The sequence below is a fragment of the Triturus cristatus genome, chromosome 5_1 (genome assembly GCF_964204655.1).
Source record: "Triturus cristatus chromosome 5_1, aTriCri1.1, whole genome shotgun sequence".
NCBI lineage: Eukaryota > Metazoa > Chordata > Amphibia > Caudata > Salamandridae > Triturus > Triturus cristatus.
Window position 1 is genome coordinate 815,325,887 of NC_140587.1, and position 18,174 is coordinate 815,344,060.

General features: G+C 43.5%; 1 protein-coding gene across 5 annotated transcripts in view; it reads left to right on the plus strand.

Annotated features, from left to right (window-relative positions):
• Positions 1–18,174, plus strand: part of CEP192 (centrosomal protein 192) — a 1,978,693-nt gene that overhangs the window by 557,615 nt on the left and 1,402,904 nt on the right. For all 5 annotated transcript variants that reach the window (XM_085605862.1, XM_085605865.1, XM_085605864.1 and 2 more), the window contains exon 19: positions 16,094–16,268. In XM_085605862.1, the coding sequence (XP_085461988.1) occupies positions 16,094–16,268 (175 nt within the window). The remainder of the gene's footprint in view (positions 1–16,093; positions 16,269–18,174) is intronic.

An 18,174-nucleotide genomic window follows, 5' to 3' on the forward strand; every position in this document is an offset into this window, starting at 1 on the left:
AGCCAGATGGATCGTTAAATGTATTCAAATTTGCTATCAAAAGGCTAAACGCACATTAACGATTCCCCCACGAGCCCACTCAACACGTAAGTTAGGGGTCTCCATGGCTTTCCTGGGAAACATTACTTTACATGATATATGTAGAGCAGCCACATGGTCCACTATACATACATTGACCAAACACTATTGTGTAGATGTACACTCAAAACAGCAGGCAGCTGTAGGACAGGCTGTTCTCAAAACTCTTTTTCAGACCGCTGCAGCTGGCACTGGTGGCCGCCGCTAATGGGAGGTACTGATATGTATTCTATGCACAGATATGAATTCAGCAGCCCACATGCCTCGAACTGAATATGCTACTTACCAGTATGCATCTGTTCTTGGCATGTAGGGCTGCTGACATTCATATCGCCCACCCTCCTCCCCGGCGCCTGTAGCAGCTGCAGCTCTCAGAATTACTGTATAGCATGGTCATCACTTTCTGTATCTACTCCATCACTGCCACAATGGCGAAAAACAATGTGAGGATGGAGAGGATGCCCATGCGCACTGTGGTCCAGGGGAGGAGTCACCTATCTCAGGATACTTCGAAGACTCTTCCAGGACAACAACGTGCAAACATCCGGACCCAACACTAGGCGGCGATCTATGCACAGATATAAATGTCAGCAACCCTACATGCCAAGAACAGATGCATACTGGTAAGTAGCATATTCAATCTGAGCTCCACTCAAGACATAAATTGTCTGAGTGAAAGACGCCTAGAAAATTTCAGCTTGCAGAACTGCTGACATTGCGTATTCCCAGCAGTGGTGAACAGATCTAAATAAGCTCTGCTCACTCCTGAAAGAGACCTTACACCACCTCTGGATGGAGAATCCATTTGTGATCTGCTAGACCTCAGCTGAGTTCATCCACCCTGGCGTTCAGAGAACCTGACGTGCTGAACCACAAAGGATATGCCCTGACATTTCAGCCATGTCTAGAGGCTTAGGGCCTCTTGACAAAGGCTCCGTGACACCAACCCCGCCCTATTTGTTGTAGTACCACTTGGTGTTGCCCCTGGAACCCCTACTTTAGCCATACCTTGATGGAGGGTAGAACGTCTTCCAGTGTTAGTCAAATCACCCAGAGGTCCAGGAGGTTCATGTGGAGTCCAGATTCTGCAGATGGCCACCCAATCCCAAGAGTGGTGCATCTATCACCTCCGTGAGATCTGGTTGGGTAAAGTAGACTGGTCTGCCGTGGTTTATTAACGACCTCTGCAGATCTTTTGTAGTTTCTTCAACATGGTCCAGATCTCTGAAGGAATTCCTGATGCTTCACCCACTGGAACTTCAGGTCCCACTGCAGATCCTGCATTTGCCAACAAGCATGTGTCACAAGCAGGAGGCCATGAGGCCCAGCAGCCTCAAAGTCCGTCTCACTGAAATCCAGGATGGAGGTTGCAACATCGGTATCATAGCCTGAACATTCTGGGAGGATAAGCCCAAAACTGCACCGTGTCCAGAACAGCTCAGATGAAATGGAGCATCTCTGAGGGAGTCAGCTGTGACCTTGGCAGGTTGATAGTGAACTCCAGCGATTTCAGGAGGTCCAGTGTCGTCTTGAGGTGGAAGACAACTGCATGGGGCGAGCCAGCCTTTATAAACCAGTCTTCAAGATGAGGAAAGACTGTTACCCCTAATCTCCGCAGATGATCTGCAGCCACCACCATCATCTTGGTGAACACCAGAGGGGCGCTGGTAAGGCCATAGGAGAGCACAGTGAACTAATAGTGCTTGTGGGTAAGTACTTGAGAGAGCACAGTGAACTGAAAGTGCTGGGGTAGGCAGGACTGGAATGTGGGAATGTGTCCTGCAAGTCCAACGCTACCATACAGTCTCCAAGGTCCAGGGCAGACAGGACTTGAACAAGCATGAGCATTTTGAACTTCTTGAGGAAATTGATAGGGCGATGGTCTAGAATAGAACGAAAACCTCCCATCATTTTTGGGCAACAGAAAGTAGTGGGAATAACAGCCATGACCTATTTCTGTCGTCAGCACCCTCTATGGATCTGTTGGCCAAAAGAGCCATCACTTCCTGGTGGAGTAAGGAGAGATGGTCATCAGTTTGTCGCAAGTGGGTGGCATGGGTGGAGGGGTAATTATGAAGGGGAGGGGGTGGCCTTTTCGAACAATCTGGAGAACCTAATGGTCTGCTGTTGGAGGGCGAATTAAAGAGATTTGGAGTCTGTGGCTGCTGAAGGGATGGTGCACTGGCCCAACCTTTGGCTACCCGACCCATGTGTGCCTCAGCCACACAGAATCTGGCGAGTTTACGTGCCATGGTTGCTGGGCATGTCGGATGCATCTGGAAGCCCTTTCCTTGGCCATGAAAGGCGCACTTGGGCTGGTGGGGGCCATGGAAAGGCCCAAGGGCCTGGCCGTAGCTCTGCTATCCTTAAAACGCTCCAGCGCGGAGTCCGCCTAGTCTACAAAGAGCAGGCAGCCATCAAAGGGCATGTCCATAAATGAGGCTTAGATATCCCCTGAAAAAAGTTGTGTTCTGCCAGGCATGGTGCAGTAAGGCCACTAACGAAGAATCCGCTCTGCCTAGCTAATCTGTAATGTCCAGCCCACATCAGATTGTGAACTTGACTGCATCTCTCACGTTTACCATAGCTTGGGAGAGTATGGTCCGGGTCTCCTCTGAGACCATGGGCAGCATGTTTGCAACCAAACATGTATCAAACAGAACGTCAGTAAGCGATTCATTAAAGGGGAGAAGCGGTTCCGATGAGGTCACTCCCGTCTGAAGCACCTCTGTCAAAATGTTCATCTTGACTGCCACTGGGTGTAGGCTTAGATCCAGGATCTCAGCTGCCCTTCTCACCACCATAACCACAGTAGTAGGAGAGACCATGCCAGTATCTGTAGAGGTGTACAGTCTACTGGCGACCGCCAAGTCCTCACACCAATCTATGTTGGGTTCTAAGAGCTGATATTCCTCTGGGTCCAAAGGCCCTCCTAATCTTTCCCAAATCTTATCCCATAGGAATAGGGCTCAGGTCTGGAGGGTAGGACTCAAGTCGGAATCTGCGTTGGACGACTCCTCTCCAGCGCTATGACGGAGTCAGGAATGAGAATAAGAACGGCACTGGGAGCGTTGACATCGGGACCGGTGTTTGGGAAGATCAAGATGGTATGACCGGCACCGGTCCGGATCCATCTGTGAATCTAAGGGGCCTGACTGATGCCAGGGGCGAACCCTCCGGCAGGGAAACCAGTAGGGGCTCCTCCTGACCCCACAGGACCCAAATGCACGCTAGCAGGGACAGGCCGCTTAAAAATGAGAGGCACGGCCTCAAGAAAACCATAGAGTTGGACAGAAGTCACTCCGGCTCCCAGAAAGTCGGTGAGGCGAGAAGCCAGCCCAGGCGTAGGCTTAACCGCAGAGCAAGACCTCGAATGAAGATGTTCCCTCGTCTCGTTGAATGACTTTGACATACTGGGTGAAGTTGAAGGCTCTTTTTCTTTCTGTTGGACTTACCCAAATGACTTTGATCGATAGGTCTGTGAATGATCCCGGGACCTTCCTCTCGACTGGGATCAAGACTGTCGTAGCGCCGAGCGGCCAGGAGCTTGAGGGTTTGCTCCCTCAAAGCTTTGGGGTGCCTGGCGTGGTAGTCGACGCAGGTCTTCACATCATGGTCGCACTCGAGGCACCAGAGGCAAGCAAGATGTGGGTCTGTCACCGCCATCTGTCGGTGACAGGCGCAGCCGGGCTTAAAGCCTGCTTTTCTTGTGGAATATCTGCTGAACCAGGAGAAAATTCCGAAAACGCTTTAACAAAAGGTCGAAAAAGAGTCAGTCATAAAGTGACTGGGGTAGCTCACTTTGGATCTGTGCTGACTGGCATGGAAAGAAAAGAAATTAAGTTAGCGCGCTTGAGTGGTGTGTATATAGGTATCAAGCACGTCTCTTCCGACGCCGACGATATCACGCAGAGGCGAACAACTCTACCTAAGGGCGCAGGGGTACAGCTCACAAAAAAAATTCAAGATCCAATCTGTTGCCAAGGGATTAATTCCACAGTAAGGAATCTGCGGCTAGAATATCGATCAGCTATGTAGGACTTTCTCATCCAAGCTGGGTTCTTTTGTCGGAGGAAGATTTCATTCAGCTTTGTGAGGTTCTTGGTGTTTTAACACCAGTCACCTCTGAAACTGCAGGTTTTTACATTATTTCCACCGGCGTGGTACCACCAATAGTAAGCATTTCTTAAACATGGAGTTCTATGCATTGGTCTATTCCAGCCTTTTCAGATGTCTCCACTTTTGTCTGCTTGGTATCCTCACAGGCCACCCCTTTTGCAGTGTCTGGCAACATCTATAGTTAATCCACCTTTGCTGCAAAACCTCCAATGCAGACTATCAAACTTATTGAAGGAATCGCCAGCAGTGTGTGGGGACATTACGAGCGGGACCGCGGACTACAACTCCCAGCACTTCATGCGGCGCGAACGCCTCTGACGTATTCAGCCAGCGCCAGGAGGCGCACTTAAGGATCTCCGGCCTCCCGCAGCGCGCGGGCGTGCCCGGGCTGTGCCCGGGCCAAGGGCGGGCCCGTCTGTGCCCGTCCGAGACCGGATGCGGGAATATCTCCTGAAAAGGGATAGAGGAGATATGCCTCCCTGAAATCCTGAGCACCGGGCTGAATAGAAATGGTTATATCCAGGTTACTAATGAAGATATTGATGATGTTTTAGTAAGTGACCAGGACAGTGATACTTTACCACCACCTAAAAGGCAGTGTAAATCAGAGCTCCCTGCGGTAACAGACAATTCCCAGGTAATAGTCCATAAAAGTCTCGAAAAAAGTCCCGGGGAAAAAAGGTAACTGCCAGAAACAAAAAAGAAAAGATAATCCTGCCCTCTATAAAATTGAAAGTACAATAGAAACTTCCATTGATAGTAGTAAACTGGAAATCATGCTCAATGAGCTAACAAGTTACATCAAATCATATACAGATAGTTTAGGAGCTAGATTAGCCCAGATCGAAAAAACACTGGAAAAGATTTTGAAAAACCAGACCCCCACCATACCAAATAGGAATCTGCATGGTCAGGGAATTATTAATCACCCAGAAATGCTAACTAGCTCTCGATTTCAAGCCATTCCTAATAAACAAGTAGAAATGGCTACTAAATCAGGAACTAGGGAGGGGACCCAAAGGAATCCGTTATAGAAAAACAAGATAGTGATGCTAGAAACGGAGCGAAGATACATTCCCCGGGGGTAAGCACAGTAGCTACACAAGAGGGAGGTAGGCTTACACATGACATACAATCAAGATCAATTATTGCCTCCCCGAATCACCAAAACTACCAAAATGTGAGATATAATCTTAACCTCCCACTGGCTGCAGCGCCACTTACTGTCGTCCTGGCAAATGCCCCAGTCCTTAAGCCAGGAGAATATGAAACATGGACTACGTTAAACAAGGTCATACACTTTCTGAGAAATAAAGTAGGTCTCTCGGCGGAATTGTTTAGGTCCTTTAAAATGGTAAGACGCGTACCGTGGGGTAGGAAAGAGTAAGAAATCATTTGGTGGCGATTGTGTAGTCCTATCCCCTGGTTCATCATCCCTGGTTAGGGAAGTACTGAATAGGGCAGAGGATATGACAATTACTGAATCCGGCATAAATATTTTTCAATTGGGATTTTTTTATCGCCCAAGCCGGTTCAACTTGCAACAGGATATGCCACGTAGAATACAAGGACCCACCAGAATGAAATATAACCTGGAGACACGAAATGGATTTGAATCTCTATACTTGCTAGACGCGAATGACTGACTTATGGTCAAAAGTAGACAGAAGGCGGATAATGGGAAGATCAATAATTTTAATGAACATGAAGGGAGTAGATATGACACTAACATCACCCAGAGTCCGGAAAGGATAGAGTACTGGGAAATTAAAGGGCCTGAGGATGGAAGGGGGACTGGCACCACTGATCACCTAAACTCAAGCTCGCCTAGTATTCCAACCTGTGATGAGCGCACAGGTACGGAACTAGACTCCCAGCTTGAAATTAGCACAGGAGTAACTAACACAACTGAATTAATTAATCAGAAAACTATTCGAGTATTATTCTGGAATGTTGCTAGTCTGAGGAATAAAGTACATAATCCAGCCTGGTACAATTTTATTAAAATATTTGATATCTTGTGCCTCCAGGAAACATGGATGGTAGAGGAGCAACATATAGAAGGATATAAGACATTGTATAAATCGGCCATCCATTCGAATCACGGTAGACATAAAGGAGGCCTTAGTATATATATATTTCAAACTTAATTGAAACACAAATATCACTGTTGAAATGTACACATTTTTATCAGATTGTTCAGATCGATTTGGTCGCAAATTGTATCTTAATTGTGGTGAATTTTTACAATAACATAGAGAAGGGTTACTTGGGGGATACCTTAAGGCAACTAAGTAACGATCTTGGCAATTTGAGTACCCCGAAGGACAAAGACATGATCATAATCTGGGGGGGTGACTTTAACGTTAGTTTGTGTTCCAAACCAGGGCCAGGCTCTTGCGGCCTAACGATCAGAGGACGACCATCTAGCTCACTTCGACCATACGGAGCGGGGTGATAAGTTTAACGAACTCTTATTTTTTCACGATCTTGGTTTTGCAAATAATCTGTGTTCTCCTAGCATTGATTTTAATTATACTTTTGTAGGTAGAGTTTGCCAATCCTTAATTGATTTCATTATTGTTCCAAATTGCTATTCAAACTGGGTAGCAAATTTTAAAACTCACCGAAATGTCATGAGTGACTATCTCCCCTTAAGTATTGACTTAATATTACCAAATATAGTAGCCCAGCGAATAGATAATAAATTGGCTTGGACTCAGGGTCTTCGTCTTTCTAGCCAAAATGGATACAAATTAAGATGGAATAATTGCAATACGACTAAATTGAACAAGCAAATTATCACTAAGGCTAATGATTCGATTTTAACTTGCTTGCGGGAAGAGTCCTCTAATGAAATAATTTTGAATGCTTTCTTACAGATTACTTCCACTGTTCAAGATTCCCTAAAAGCTGGGAATAGTACCAGACGTGATACCAGAAATGGATGGTTTGATAAAAAATGTACAAAGGCATATTCTAGCCTAAAAGAGGCCTTACATAAGTCAGAGAGAGACTGCGATGAGATTAGAAAATGCAGAACATCTTATAACTTGGCTAGAAAAAAACGAAAGAAGGAACTGAAGCATGAGGCATGGATGACCCTATATGAAGCATCACTTAGTAAAGACTGTTCCATGTTCTGGCGGGCAGTGAATGCGCCATTTTTAAATCCAATGACGTTGCGCCTATCACAATCGCAATAGATGAAAAGGCTTGGATAGATCATTTTTCTAAGGTTTATAGTATACAGGGATATGATGAAATCTCCCCTGCATTTTTAACTCCACAGGCGGAAAATTCCAATACCTTTACCTCTATTGACTTAGAAATCTCTCTGGATGAGGTAATTGAGGCCATCAATTCCAGTAAGGGGGGTAAGGCCCCTGGACCTGACAGCCTCCCTATTGATCTTTTTAAAACCACTCCCTTACTTTGGTCACCCCTGTTAACCCGGGTATTCCAAGCAAGTTGTGCCAATGGTTTTTTGAAAACATGGGCTGAGTCTGTCATCGTCCCGATTTTTAAGAAAGGGGAGCGAGCAAATCCGGCTTCTTACCGCCCGATTTCTTTACTCGACTCATTGATGAAAGTCATGGGACGAGTCGTTTTGAATAAATTACAAACCTGGGCCGACGATAACATAATTAGCGATGTGCAATATGGTTTTAGACAAGGGTTCGGGACAGTGGAACAATCTTTGAATCTAAGTATTTTAATCGGGAAGTACACGCAGGTAAAGGGTGGGAAACTCCATTTGGCCTTTGTAGACCTAACAGCCGCCTTTGACTGCGTGATACATAACAAACTGTGGAGTATTCTTACTAATCTAAAAGTCGACCCGGTTTTGTTTCAGTTTTTGAAACACTTATATTCTGGGGCCACAGCTAAGGTGCGTTATGGCATGAACGGGGAATGTACCGCACCAATCACTGTGGACAGGGGGGTGCGACAAGGGTGTGTTCTTGCGCCGTTCCTCTTTAATCTTTATACCAACGCCCTGGAACAGGAGCTTGAAGAAACGACGCAGGATCCTCCATATGTCAACAAGCGGCCGATAGTTGCCCTCCTGTACGCTGATGACGCGGTTTTAATTGCCCGCACACAACTTGGTTTGCAGAAAGCACTTTAAACCTACGCCTGTTTTATGAATAAACTAGGCCTGAAACTAAATGAAAAAAAAACCTTTGTGATGAGTTGTGGGAAAGGGAGAGTTAAAAGCAACAGTCTCCCTTTGCGGGATAAAAGAGTAGATTGCACTAACACCTTTTCTTATCTTGGTGTATTATTCACTAATATGGGCTCATGGGGCCCAGCGGTGAAAAGTAGGAGTTTGCTATTTATGAAGGCGACTGCTGCCCTCGCTAATTTCTCAAAGAAAATGGGAAAAAGACCCCCCGACATATTACTTAAAATCTATCAGGCCAAATGCTTAAGTATAGCAATATACGGGGCGGGTGTGTGGGGTTTTTATGATGTGTCCTCGATTCAACGCGTAGAAAACGCCTTTTTAAGATTCGTTTTAGCCGTACCAGCAAGCTCCCCGGTTTTTAACTGCCATAGCGAATTAGGTATCCCCTATGTTTCTGATATCATAAAAATGCAACCTATATTGCTTTGGCACCGTGTATGGACATCAAGCAGCACGTCCTTAAATAGAGAAATAATCAAGGACTCTATGAAACTGGATCAGGCAAATAAAATCACATGGCTAAACTATGTGAGAAGATTCTTGAGTGACATTGGCCACCCGGAGTTTTACTCCACCCCCGAGAAAATGAATTCTATTTCTAGGAAGGATTTTAAAATAAGATGCTCCACCCACTTGGACTTACTCAGATTCTCTAAGGAGGCTAATAAGCAAACGGTGGTTCAACATCAAATGACTTTATCTACTTATGGCATGCAACCGTATCTCCAATGTTGTACGGGGGGTTATGATAGATACCTTTTAACCCGGTTTAGGTTTAATAATTTTCATCGCCTGGTCAGTTATCCAGAAATAAATGACTGGTCCAGAGAGCTACCTGCTTGCCCCTGTGATAATGTATCCACACAATCAACTCTCCATGTGATCTTGTTTTGTAAATTTTATGAAAAAGAAAGAAAAAGATGGATCCTTCCTATGTTAAAACGGGTTGGCTTGAGACAATGTAGACAAGCGTTTTTACATCTACAATTTTTAGAAAACACATTTTTAGTATGTACTATGACTGGTTTCCTGAAAAGTATTATGAGAATTAGAAAAAGTCTAAATCCCTAAAACCTATTTGTGATTGCTGCTGTTTGAAAAGGATCCCTGTATAGCCTGACTTACTTGAATGCACTTTTTGCATAGTGTGATAGACCAATGTCTTTTAACATATTTTAACCGTTTTTATTCTATGTCTGTGCTTTTATGATTTTAAAATGACTAAAATCGAATAAAGCTGACTTGATGATGATGATGTTTTGTTTTTCACTTTTGCCTCTCCCTCTGATGCTTTACATCAAAGTGAACACTAGAAAAGCATAATCCCAAGGAGTCCTAGAGAGGAGCAACTTCAGACATAAGGAAAGTTTACTCCACTGAGACTTGTAGTTGGTATGTGGCAGAGCTCCCTGCTGATTTGCGACAGAGGCCAGTCAACTCGCCTTCTAACAGGACAGGTGTGTTCTGGTGGCGAGTAGAGCACATGTCAGGTTCCTGATGCATTAACCTTTCCGTGACACTGGAGAGCAGAGATAACCTTCCACTACTGGTTTCAGCGGGTGGCACTTTCTGAAAATAGGATCCCCCTTTACCTATTCTTATGTTCAGACCAGCCAATTCATTCAAGGACTAAGACAACAGTCTGTTTCAGGGTCCATAAATGATTACTGCCATCTTAGCTCTCCATGTTGGAGAGCGTGTCTCATTGCGGAGTTCCTTTTGGTCAGGGCCAGAAGGAAACATTAACATTTCTACCTGTATCTATCTTAGTAAGGAGATAAAACCATTCCTCCAGGCAGGTGGTAGAAGCCCTGGCACAAATGGGGTTGTACATAGTTTTGGAAACTGGGCAGTTCTACATTCTATGCAGCCACACCTGTCCATTTGCAGTTTAAGGGAGCCCTCTTCATCATTTCTCTACTTGGCAGAGGACTCATTCGACCTGTGCCATATGTGCTGTGTTATCTGTAGCTGACCAGACCAGTATCATCACACTCCAGAATCTTTGTTGATTTGTCAAGTTGTTTGCTTATTTCAACTCTGGGACCATGAACTACCATGATTCAGTGCAGAATTTGTACCAGACATTGCACCCTTATGTTTCTGTAGTTCTTTCTCAGAACGTTAGTATTTCCCCCTTAATAGAGGTATTTTTCTCAGTTTCAATCACTCTAGTTTCAACTAGGGTCAGTGTGACTTTGAAGGCTAATCTTTTATCAACCTTGCACTTTTTCCATAGATGCAATCAGAATTTGCTTGCCTTCAGTCTGCAAAGATAAACCCTCATTTTGCTGTGTTGGATAAGATTATCCCTAGAAAAATGCTGTGGGGAGTTTATTGCTTTTCTCCAGTGTTGATGTGGCGTTACAAGCCCTTGAAGCTGTTTCCTTGCCAGTTTTGACCTTCTCTCTCACAGTAATTGTTACTCTTGAATACTGAAGTATGTAAGAAGTAGTCAACGCCTCATAGCCTTTGCTCATTCCATGTGAAATTACTACCACTCTGTGGTATTCCTCATAGAGTTGACACAAGTTGGGGGCTTGGGACATATTAGCTCCTCATTGCATGAAGATGGTTGCTTCCACCAAAGCTGCAACCTTCTGCCGCTGTCAGCATTTATTCCTCAATGTTTTAGGATATGGCCGGTTTCTACTGCCACTTGCCTATTGTGGGACCATAGTGTCATCACTGAAGGCTTTCAAAATTAAAAGCCCACTGTGCCGCTGCCTAATCCTTACAACTCACAGATGGAAGGCAACCGTTTCTTCTCAGTGCCCTGCTGAATGTAAGATGAGTAGAAGGATGCTGCAGGAATGTGACAAAAAACCTGTATAGAATAAGGATTTAGTTAAAGTAGTCATTCTGCAGATGTAAATATTGTACTCCAAAAGCCTTTTTTGGTGCTCTAGATTTTGATGCACCAAGTTAGAATGAGATGACCTGTAGCTATGCAAGGCAATGTTTTTTTGTTTCTTTTTTTTTTTTTTTACAAATGTATTAGTTTCTTTATAACAAACTGTGGATTTGGGAACTGTTAGTCAAGAGCCAACCGACACCATTTCAAGTTACCAAGATACAGACATATTGCAGGAGAAAAAATATAGGGCCCAGAGATTCCCTTTACGTACCTAGAAAGTGATGGTCTGTGGTTACATTGAATTAATTGATAACTTATGTGTCACAACTGTATTGTGCAGATTGTTCAGAACTCCTTTGGATGGTTACGTATCCATCCATTTCGCCTGTATTTTTTGCTTGTTCAGGCATCCTCTGACTTTGTAAACCGTTTTCTCAGCAGATTTAACCTGCTCCTTTCCCCTCCTTCGGAGGTCCATGTCCAGAATCTTGGAACCTAACTATTCAGAAGCATAAAAGTTCAACTTTTTTCTGTTAATATTTTCCTCCCCATAACATAAATATTACTATATCAGGGTTCAGTATGTTTTCTTATACATTCTAGATATTACGTTTATAGCATGTGCTCCTGTAGATCACATACTCTGCCCATTCTTGCCTTTTAGTGTTGCAGACATACATGGTTGTTTTTCGCAAGTCTCAAGAAAACTTGCCGCCTCCTTGAAACTGGGAAAAAGAATCTTTATTAAAATGCTTTTGCCCAATCTCTGATTTAGGCGACCTTATTTTTGATTTTGAAACCATAGACACTATCAATTTGCGGCCAGTGTCTCAGCTTACAGCTACTGAAGACTCAACTTAAACATTAATGCTTTGGATTGGACTTTGATCTGAGGGTTCCCAAGGCTAGGTCATATGGAGCACATGCCCATATAAGTTTGTCATAAGTTCAATTCAAAGTTCCAGTAGTCACACCATTGCAGTTTGTTGCTTACCTTAGAGCCACAAGCAGTTGAACTTGTTCAGCATGCCACACATGTAAAAACAAGAATGTAATCCACTACATGCAGGAGCTTTGCTGGGCATGATATAAAATGTGGCTTCAGTAACCTTCAGACACGAAGCCAGTCTTTTATATCCAAAGACCTTGGAGGTTTACTGTGAATTGGAAGGTCAAATTGGATCAAAGGTAAGACAAGCTGAAGAGAATCCTGATACCTTCTCAGATGGTACTTTACAAAAAATACTGAGGGTCTAATGTTCCGTATACACACAACACTAACAAACTAGGCAAATGAGACCTCCAAACCAACTACAGTGAATGACATAACAAAAGTATAATTCCCATCACCCACCAATGGTGGCTTATCATCATCTGGGAATTCAGGACTGAGCTGAGAGGACCAACCACTGTGATGGTAATGGTGGTCATTCAGTTGTCCCAGTAGTGAGAACAAACGGTTGTCCGTCGAGTACCTCCCCTTTTAGCTCAGAAGACAGAGCGGGGTACCGACGGACAGGTGAGTGCTGCATTCTCTCACTTCTAAATACCCGAGTAATCACAACATCGGAACGTCGCGCGTTTGCGCGTTAATATTAGCATGTTTTTGTAACTCTTTGTGCTAAATATTCACTCCAGTATCTCGACCCAGTTGCCATAAGATTGGAGGAGGCTCTGTTAAATCCATGCCTTACGGACCTCGACAAACGGCAAATCTACTTCGGATTTGCATAATTTAAGACAGTTCCTTTTTCTTTAAGATGCACAACAGTGTTTCACCCTATACACACGGATACACACTGTTGTTCGTGGCATTAAGATGCGGTTATTGTTTTTTACGGAAGATCTGACAGAGAGGTGTTCCACTTGCTCTGTTTTTAAGACCAACACTCTGCCTTGTTTTACACTTGTCTAGCTTAACGCTTAAAAGATCATTTCTGGTAGTTCTAGTGTTCTGAACATATCATGTCCACTGGGATTAATACTAAACAAGTTTACCTGAAATTCCCTTTTGTAGAGCGGTGCCTCAATATCCTGAGCAGATGCCAGGCGAGGTGAGGTGCATGCCCATAATCATCTGGGTAAGTGCACAGTTTAAGTACTAACTTTACTTCAAGTCATGTAAACACTATGATTATGACAAATGATAACACACACAATGTTTTTATACAGATGTTCTGTATTGCCACTAACACTTAGCTGAACCTCCTTCCATTTGATTCACATTTAGGTTCCTAACCTGTAACAGTTCCATTGGGACATACAGAGCAGACCAGGTTGTATGGTATACCTTATTGGTGGAAATCTTTATTTTTCTTGTTTGTATTGTTTATCACTTTTGCAGTAGCGTATTTGGGTCCTGATGAGAGCTTGGACTTAAGGTCCAGTAGCCGAAACATGTAGACCATCGATCCGACAGTTATCTGTTAAGCTGTTTACGCACAGGTTTTATTAATGGCATCACGATAGCGCCAGAATAAAATTTATAGTATCTGGATAGCCCATTTTAATAGCACTCTTTTGTTTATTTCTTGCACTGCAACCATCACCCCACCGTTTGTTCTCACTACTGGGACAACTGAATGACCACCATTACCATCAGAGTGGTTGGTCCTCTCAGCTCAGTCCTGAATTCCCAGATGATGATAAGCCACCATTGGTGGGTGATGGGAATTATACTTTTGTTATGTCATTCACTGTAGTTGGTTTGGAGGTCTCATTTGCCTAGTTTGTTAGTGTTGTGTGTATACGGAACATTAGACCCTCAGTATTTTTTGTAAAGTATATATGGATTAGGGGATTTATACTGCAGCAGGTCTTTAAACTGTCCCTTGGACCCTCCTCCACTTTCACACTTTGTGAGAATCCTCTGTATTTACCTTCTCAGATGGCCCAGATTTAGAAGTGAAAGAAATTTTTAGGAACACACAATAGCTGCATCCAGCACAAAGTCTATTCCAAGGACACCCATAACACAACCACCACCTGAGGATTGACCCTCTGGGGGTTCAACCTTGACAGGAATCCCACACATAGCCGACCACCATTCTTGCGGGAGGCATTGAGCCGTGAGATTGTGAGCAAGAGGTCTCAATGGTCTGCTTTTGCCACTGCCCAAGCACGCTTTGTGCTGTGAGCCTATCTCTGCTTTAGAAAAGCCTCAAGCCAAGTGATCTGTGTACCCTCTCAACCCACAAAGCTCCAAGTCAATGCCTTTGGCTCCAAAGGCCATTTTTGAAACTGGCTCAGAGACACCCTTCAACTCCAGCCTTGACATGGAGCAATACAGCTCCAGCCAAAGAGCCCCCATAGCTACTTGATGTTGGGCAACACAAGCTCTACATCCATTTAATCTTGGAATATCCCGGATGACCTGCACAACAGGAGGCAGACCGTACGGCCCTCAAAAGGAGAATGCTCACCTTTGAGAAGGCTATTTAGAGGAGCTCTGGACTCTTCATCCCTAAAAACACAGCCACAAATCAGCCATTCTTCACCACCTCCATCAATCCGGTCAATAGGGCATGAAAGCTCGAACATTATGCATAGGTTTACCCATCTTTTGACTTGAAACAATTATTGTGCATCTCATATTAACTGCAACATTATTTTCAGATCTGGCTCTGTGAAAAAAGATGAGTTTCAGATTGATCAGCTCATAATAGATGTTTAAAGAATAGTACCAGTATGCAGTTGGGGTGGGACATTGACTTGACTGGATCTGTCGTATATTATTCAAAATCTGGTGCATCATGAAATCCACCTCCAGGCCTGCCTTATCTGAAGCAACCAATGAAATAAACTTAATGTTTCACAGCAGTTTCATCATTATCTTCTGGTCTTCTCCATGGGTAGAATACAAATCACTGTAGTATGAATAAGTCAGCCAAATCTTTTGTCCCTCAATTCTCTACCTTCAGAACTTAGCACAGTCCTGTTCATCAAGTTGTCATAAAATGGTTGCATGTCTAGACACTGACACTGAAATGTAAAATTTTCTAAGGAAGCCTGTTAGTCCTTGTTCTGAGGGTTCTGAAAATATAATGTATACTTTAGTTTGATCTTGCAAAATTCATAGACTTTCCAGCTTGGTTTAACTGATCTGATGACTCCACCATTCTTGCCATTTCATGACTGTGCTTTAAAAAATCTGACTCTGATAGCAGTTTTCCGGATAGCAACTGTGTGCCAGAAGGGTAAATGATTTTAGGCTGTGTGAGCAATAGTGCCATGCACATTACTGTGCAAAAACATCATGCAGTTTTTTCTTTCCATAGATGGTGACAGCTATCTTAACCAGTTAATTCAGTTGACCGCTTTCTTTCTACTCCAGAGTACATGCTTCCTACAGAGAAGCAAAGTATTCTACCGTTGGTAGTAGTGATCCATGCTAATGAGAATTCCATCCCTTCCGAGCAAATAATATAAATTAAGGTGCCTGTTCACTTATGCCCTGTTGATAAGAGAAATCTCACTAGGGCAACAAATTGCTACATGTTGGACTTGCACGTTATTCATGTTAAGATAGGGTGAATGATTCCACTTTGTGGAATATGACTTGAGATAAAAGGCTCATATTTTGTTGCGAAAGACAGTTTGTTTTAACTTTGTCTTGAATGCCTGTGTGACTGGACCTGCTTGTCAAACATTTATTTGAATCTCAGTGTAACATTTGACTTTTGATTTGAATGTTAGCATTACCAAATATTTTTTTGTCATTCCTACTATTTCCTTTAGTTAAGGTCCATCTGATTTGGTTTGATATCAAAATTAGATTTAAGATTATGGTGTACAATCAATACTTGTCTTTTAATTAACATTTCCTTTGCTGATTTGTCCACTTTTAGGTTTTATGACTCTCCAACATTAACTAAAACGTCTGTGGCAAGAGTTCAGAGTGCTGACAGTTTCTCTTCTGAGTCCTTGTCTTCAAGTGTTAGCATGAGTAGGCTGACTTATGTTTCCTCCTCAGACAATACTTTGCAGAATACGATGTTGATGCACACACCAGAAGCCACTATGGTAGGTGATCTTTGTAATTTATATTTACATTTTTTTATATAGTAACTTATAAGTTTATTACTGAGTGGCATACTAAAAGTCTTATGCACTGTGAACTCTGAAGGGTAATGATTGACTGCTATTTTTAGTGTGTAAGGGATGTTTTTTTAAAAACTTTTTATTTGAACATTTCTCATCTTACAGGAAATGAATGAAGACGATTGTATGTTATACATAGCAATGAAGATAGACCGTATCAAAAGCAATGCATGAATACACATTGGGAATGGCACTTTTATGGCCTGTTGCATTTTGTAGTGTATTGCACCAAGGACAAATCAACAGGAGTGTTCTCTCTTCCCTCCCCAACAACATTGATCACAGTCGATACCCTCGAAAGTCACGTCAGGTACCCCATACTTTCTGCTTGGCGCAACCCCTACTCTCACTACCTGTTCCGCTCTGACACCAATCTAGGCCGGACTTACAATCTTCAATTCTTGCGGGGGGGCGGTGGGTCAGCTGTGCCCCATGACCCTGTGATATTTCGCTTGGACACTCCTACTACAGCTACAAACCAGTTTTAAAAATGTTTATATTTTGGCCAGGGCTCCTCTCCGGCTATTGTCAAAAGGAGACACTTTGCATCCGTGGAAACCTCCAGAGATAGGACCTGGTACATTCTCAGTAACTTTTTTGCTAGTAATCTTGCATCCCTAAAGTATCTGGAAGAAGGTACCCTCTTGGTCACATCCCAGAGATTATGGTGAATCTGCCCTCCCTATCTTATGTAATAGGGCTCCAGAATAGTAGGACCTGTGCAGAATCCTTTTTGTTCTAGTCTAAACTGAGAACAAATCACTTTTTACGGATAGTTGTGAAGAGCTTCCACCCAGTCATCATCTTTCTCCTAGGTCTCCAGCACAGGCGTGTCTCAGCACCACCATCGGGTCAGGGGAGTTATTAACCAGCTTTCTGTAGATTCTAGAAATCACCTGATCAGTTATGGGCTCTGTAAGTAAACGGACCTCTTGGTGGTGATGCCTCTTGTAATTGCTCCCCCTTTAATGTCTCCTAAGGGCATGTCCAAGTTGTAGGTATCTATATCCCTCCGAATGTGCCAGTTCGTATTCTTGATGTAGGATCTTGAACTGTACTAAGGCTTGCCCCCTCCAGACATCGCCCAGTTGCTATATATCTATTAATTCCCATTTTGAGAAACCTGTCATACTACCTACCTCCTGCAATAAGTCACTGTCCCACAGTGGGGTCAGATTGGTGAACCTGCCTCCCCAGCCCAAGTAGCTAGTGGCCTCCCCCCATATCCTAACTACAGGCTGGGTATGCATCAGCAAATCCCGTTCTCATTTCCTACGATATAGGACCGTCTCGTGGCCCATAGCCCCTCTATCCAATCGGTAAGCTGGTTCTCTGCAGTCATCAAAAATTCAGTTATTTACTAGCATTAGTTGTGTAACCCAATAGTAATTAAGGATATCCGGGGCCTGCCAGTCCACTGTCATATACCAGTTGTGAAAATAGATCCCTACACAGGAATTCTTGTGGATCCTGGATAATGTAAATACCCTCTGACATAAATAGCCCAGTACAGTAAGAAGTGTCAGAATCCCACCCGACAGGGGAAAAAAATCTAAGGATTTAGTCCAATTATTGCAATATCATGAGTAGCTCCTAAAGATGTCAAAGACCAGCAAAATTCTTACTTTGGAAAGGGTTGGCTGAGTAATATAGAGCAATATGCCGTCGGCGTATATGAAGTTACGTTCATCCCATTCTCCACCAACTCTCACTACCTGTATAAGTGGTTCCTGACTGATCCGTCTGAGGGATCTGTTGTGCCATAAAAGGTCTGTGGATGGTATTCTGAAGTATTATGAAGTTGCAATATTGTTGTACAGATACCTTC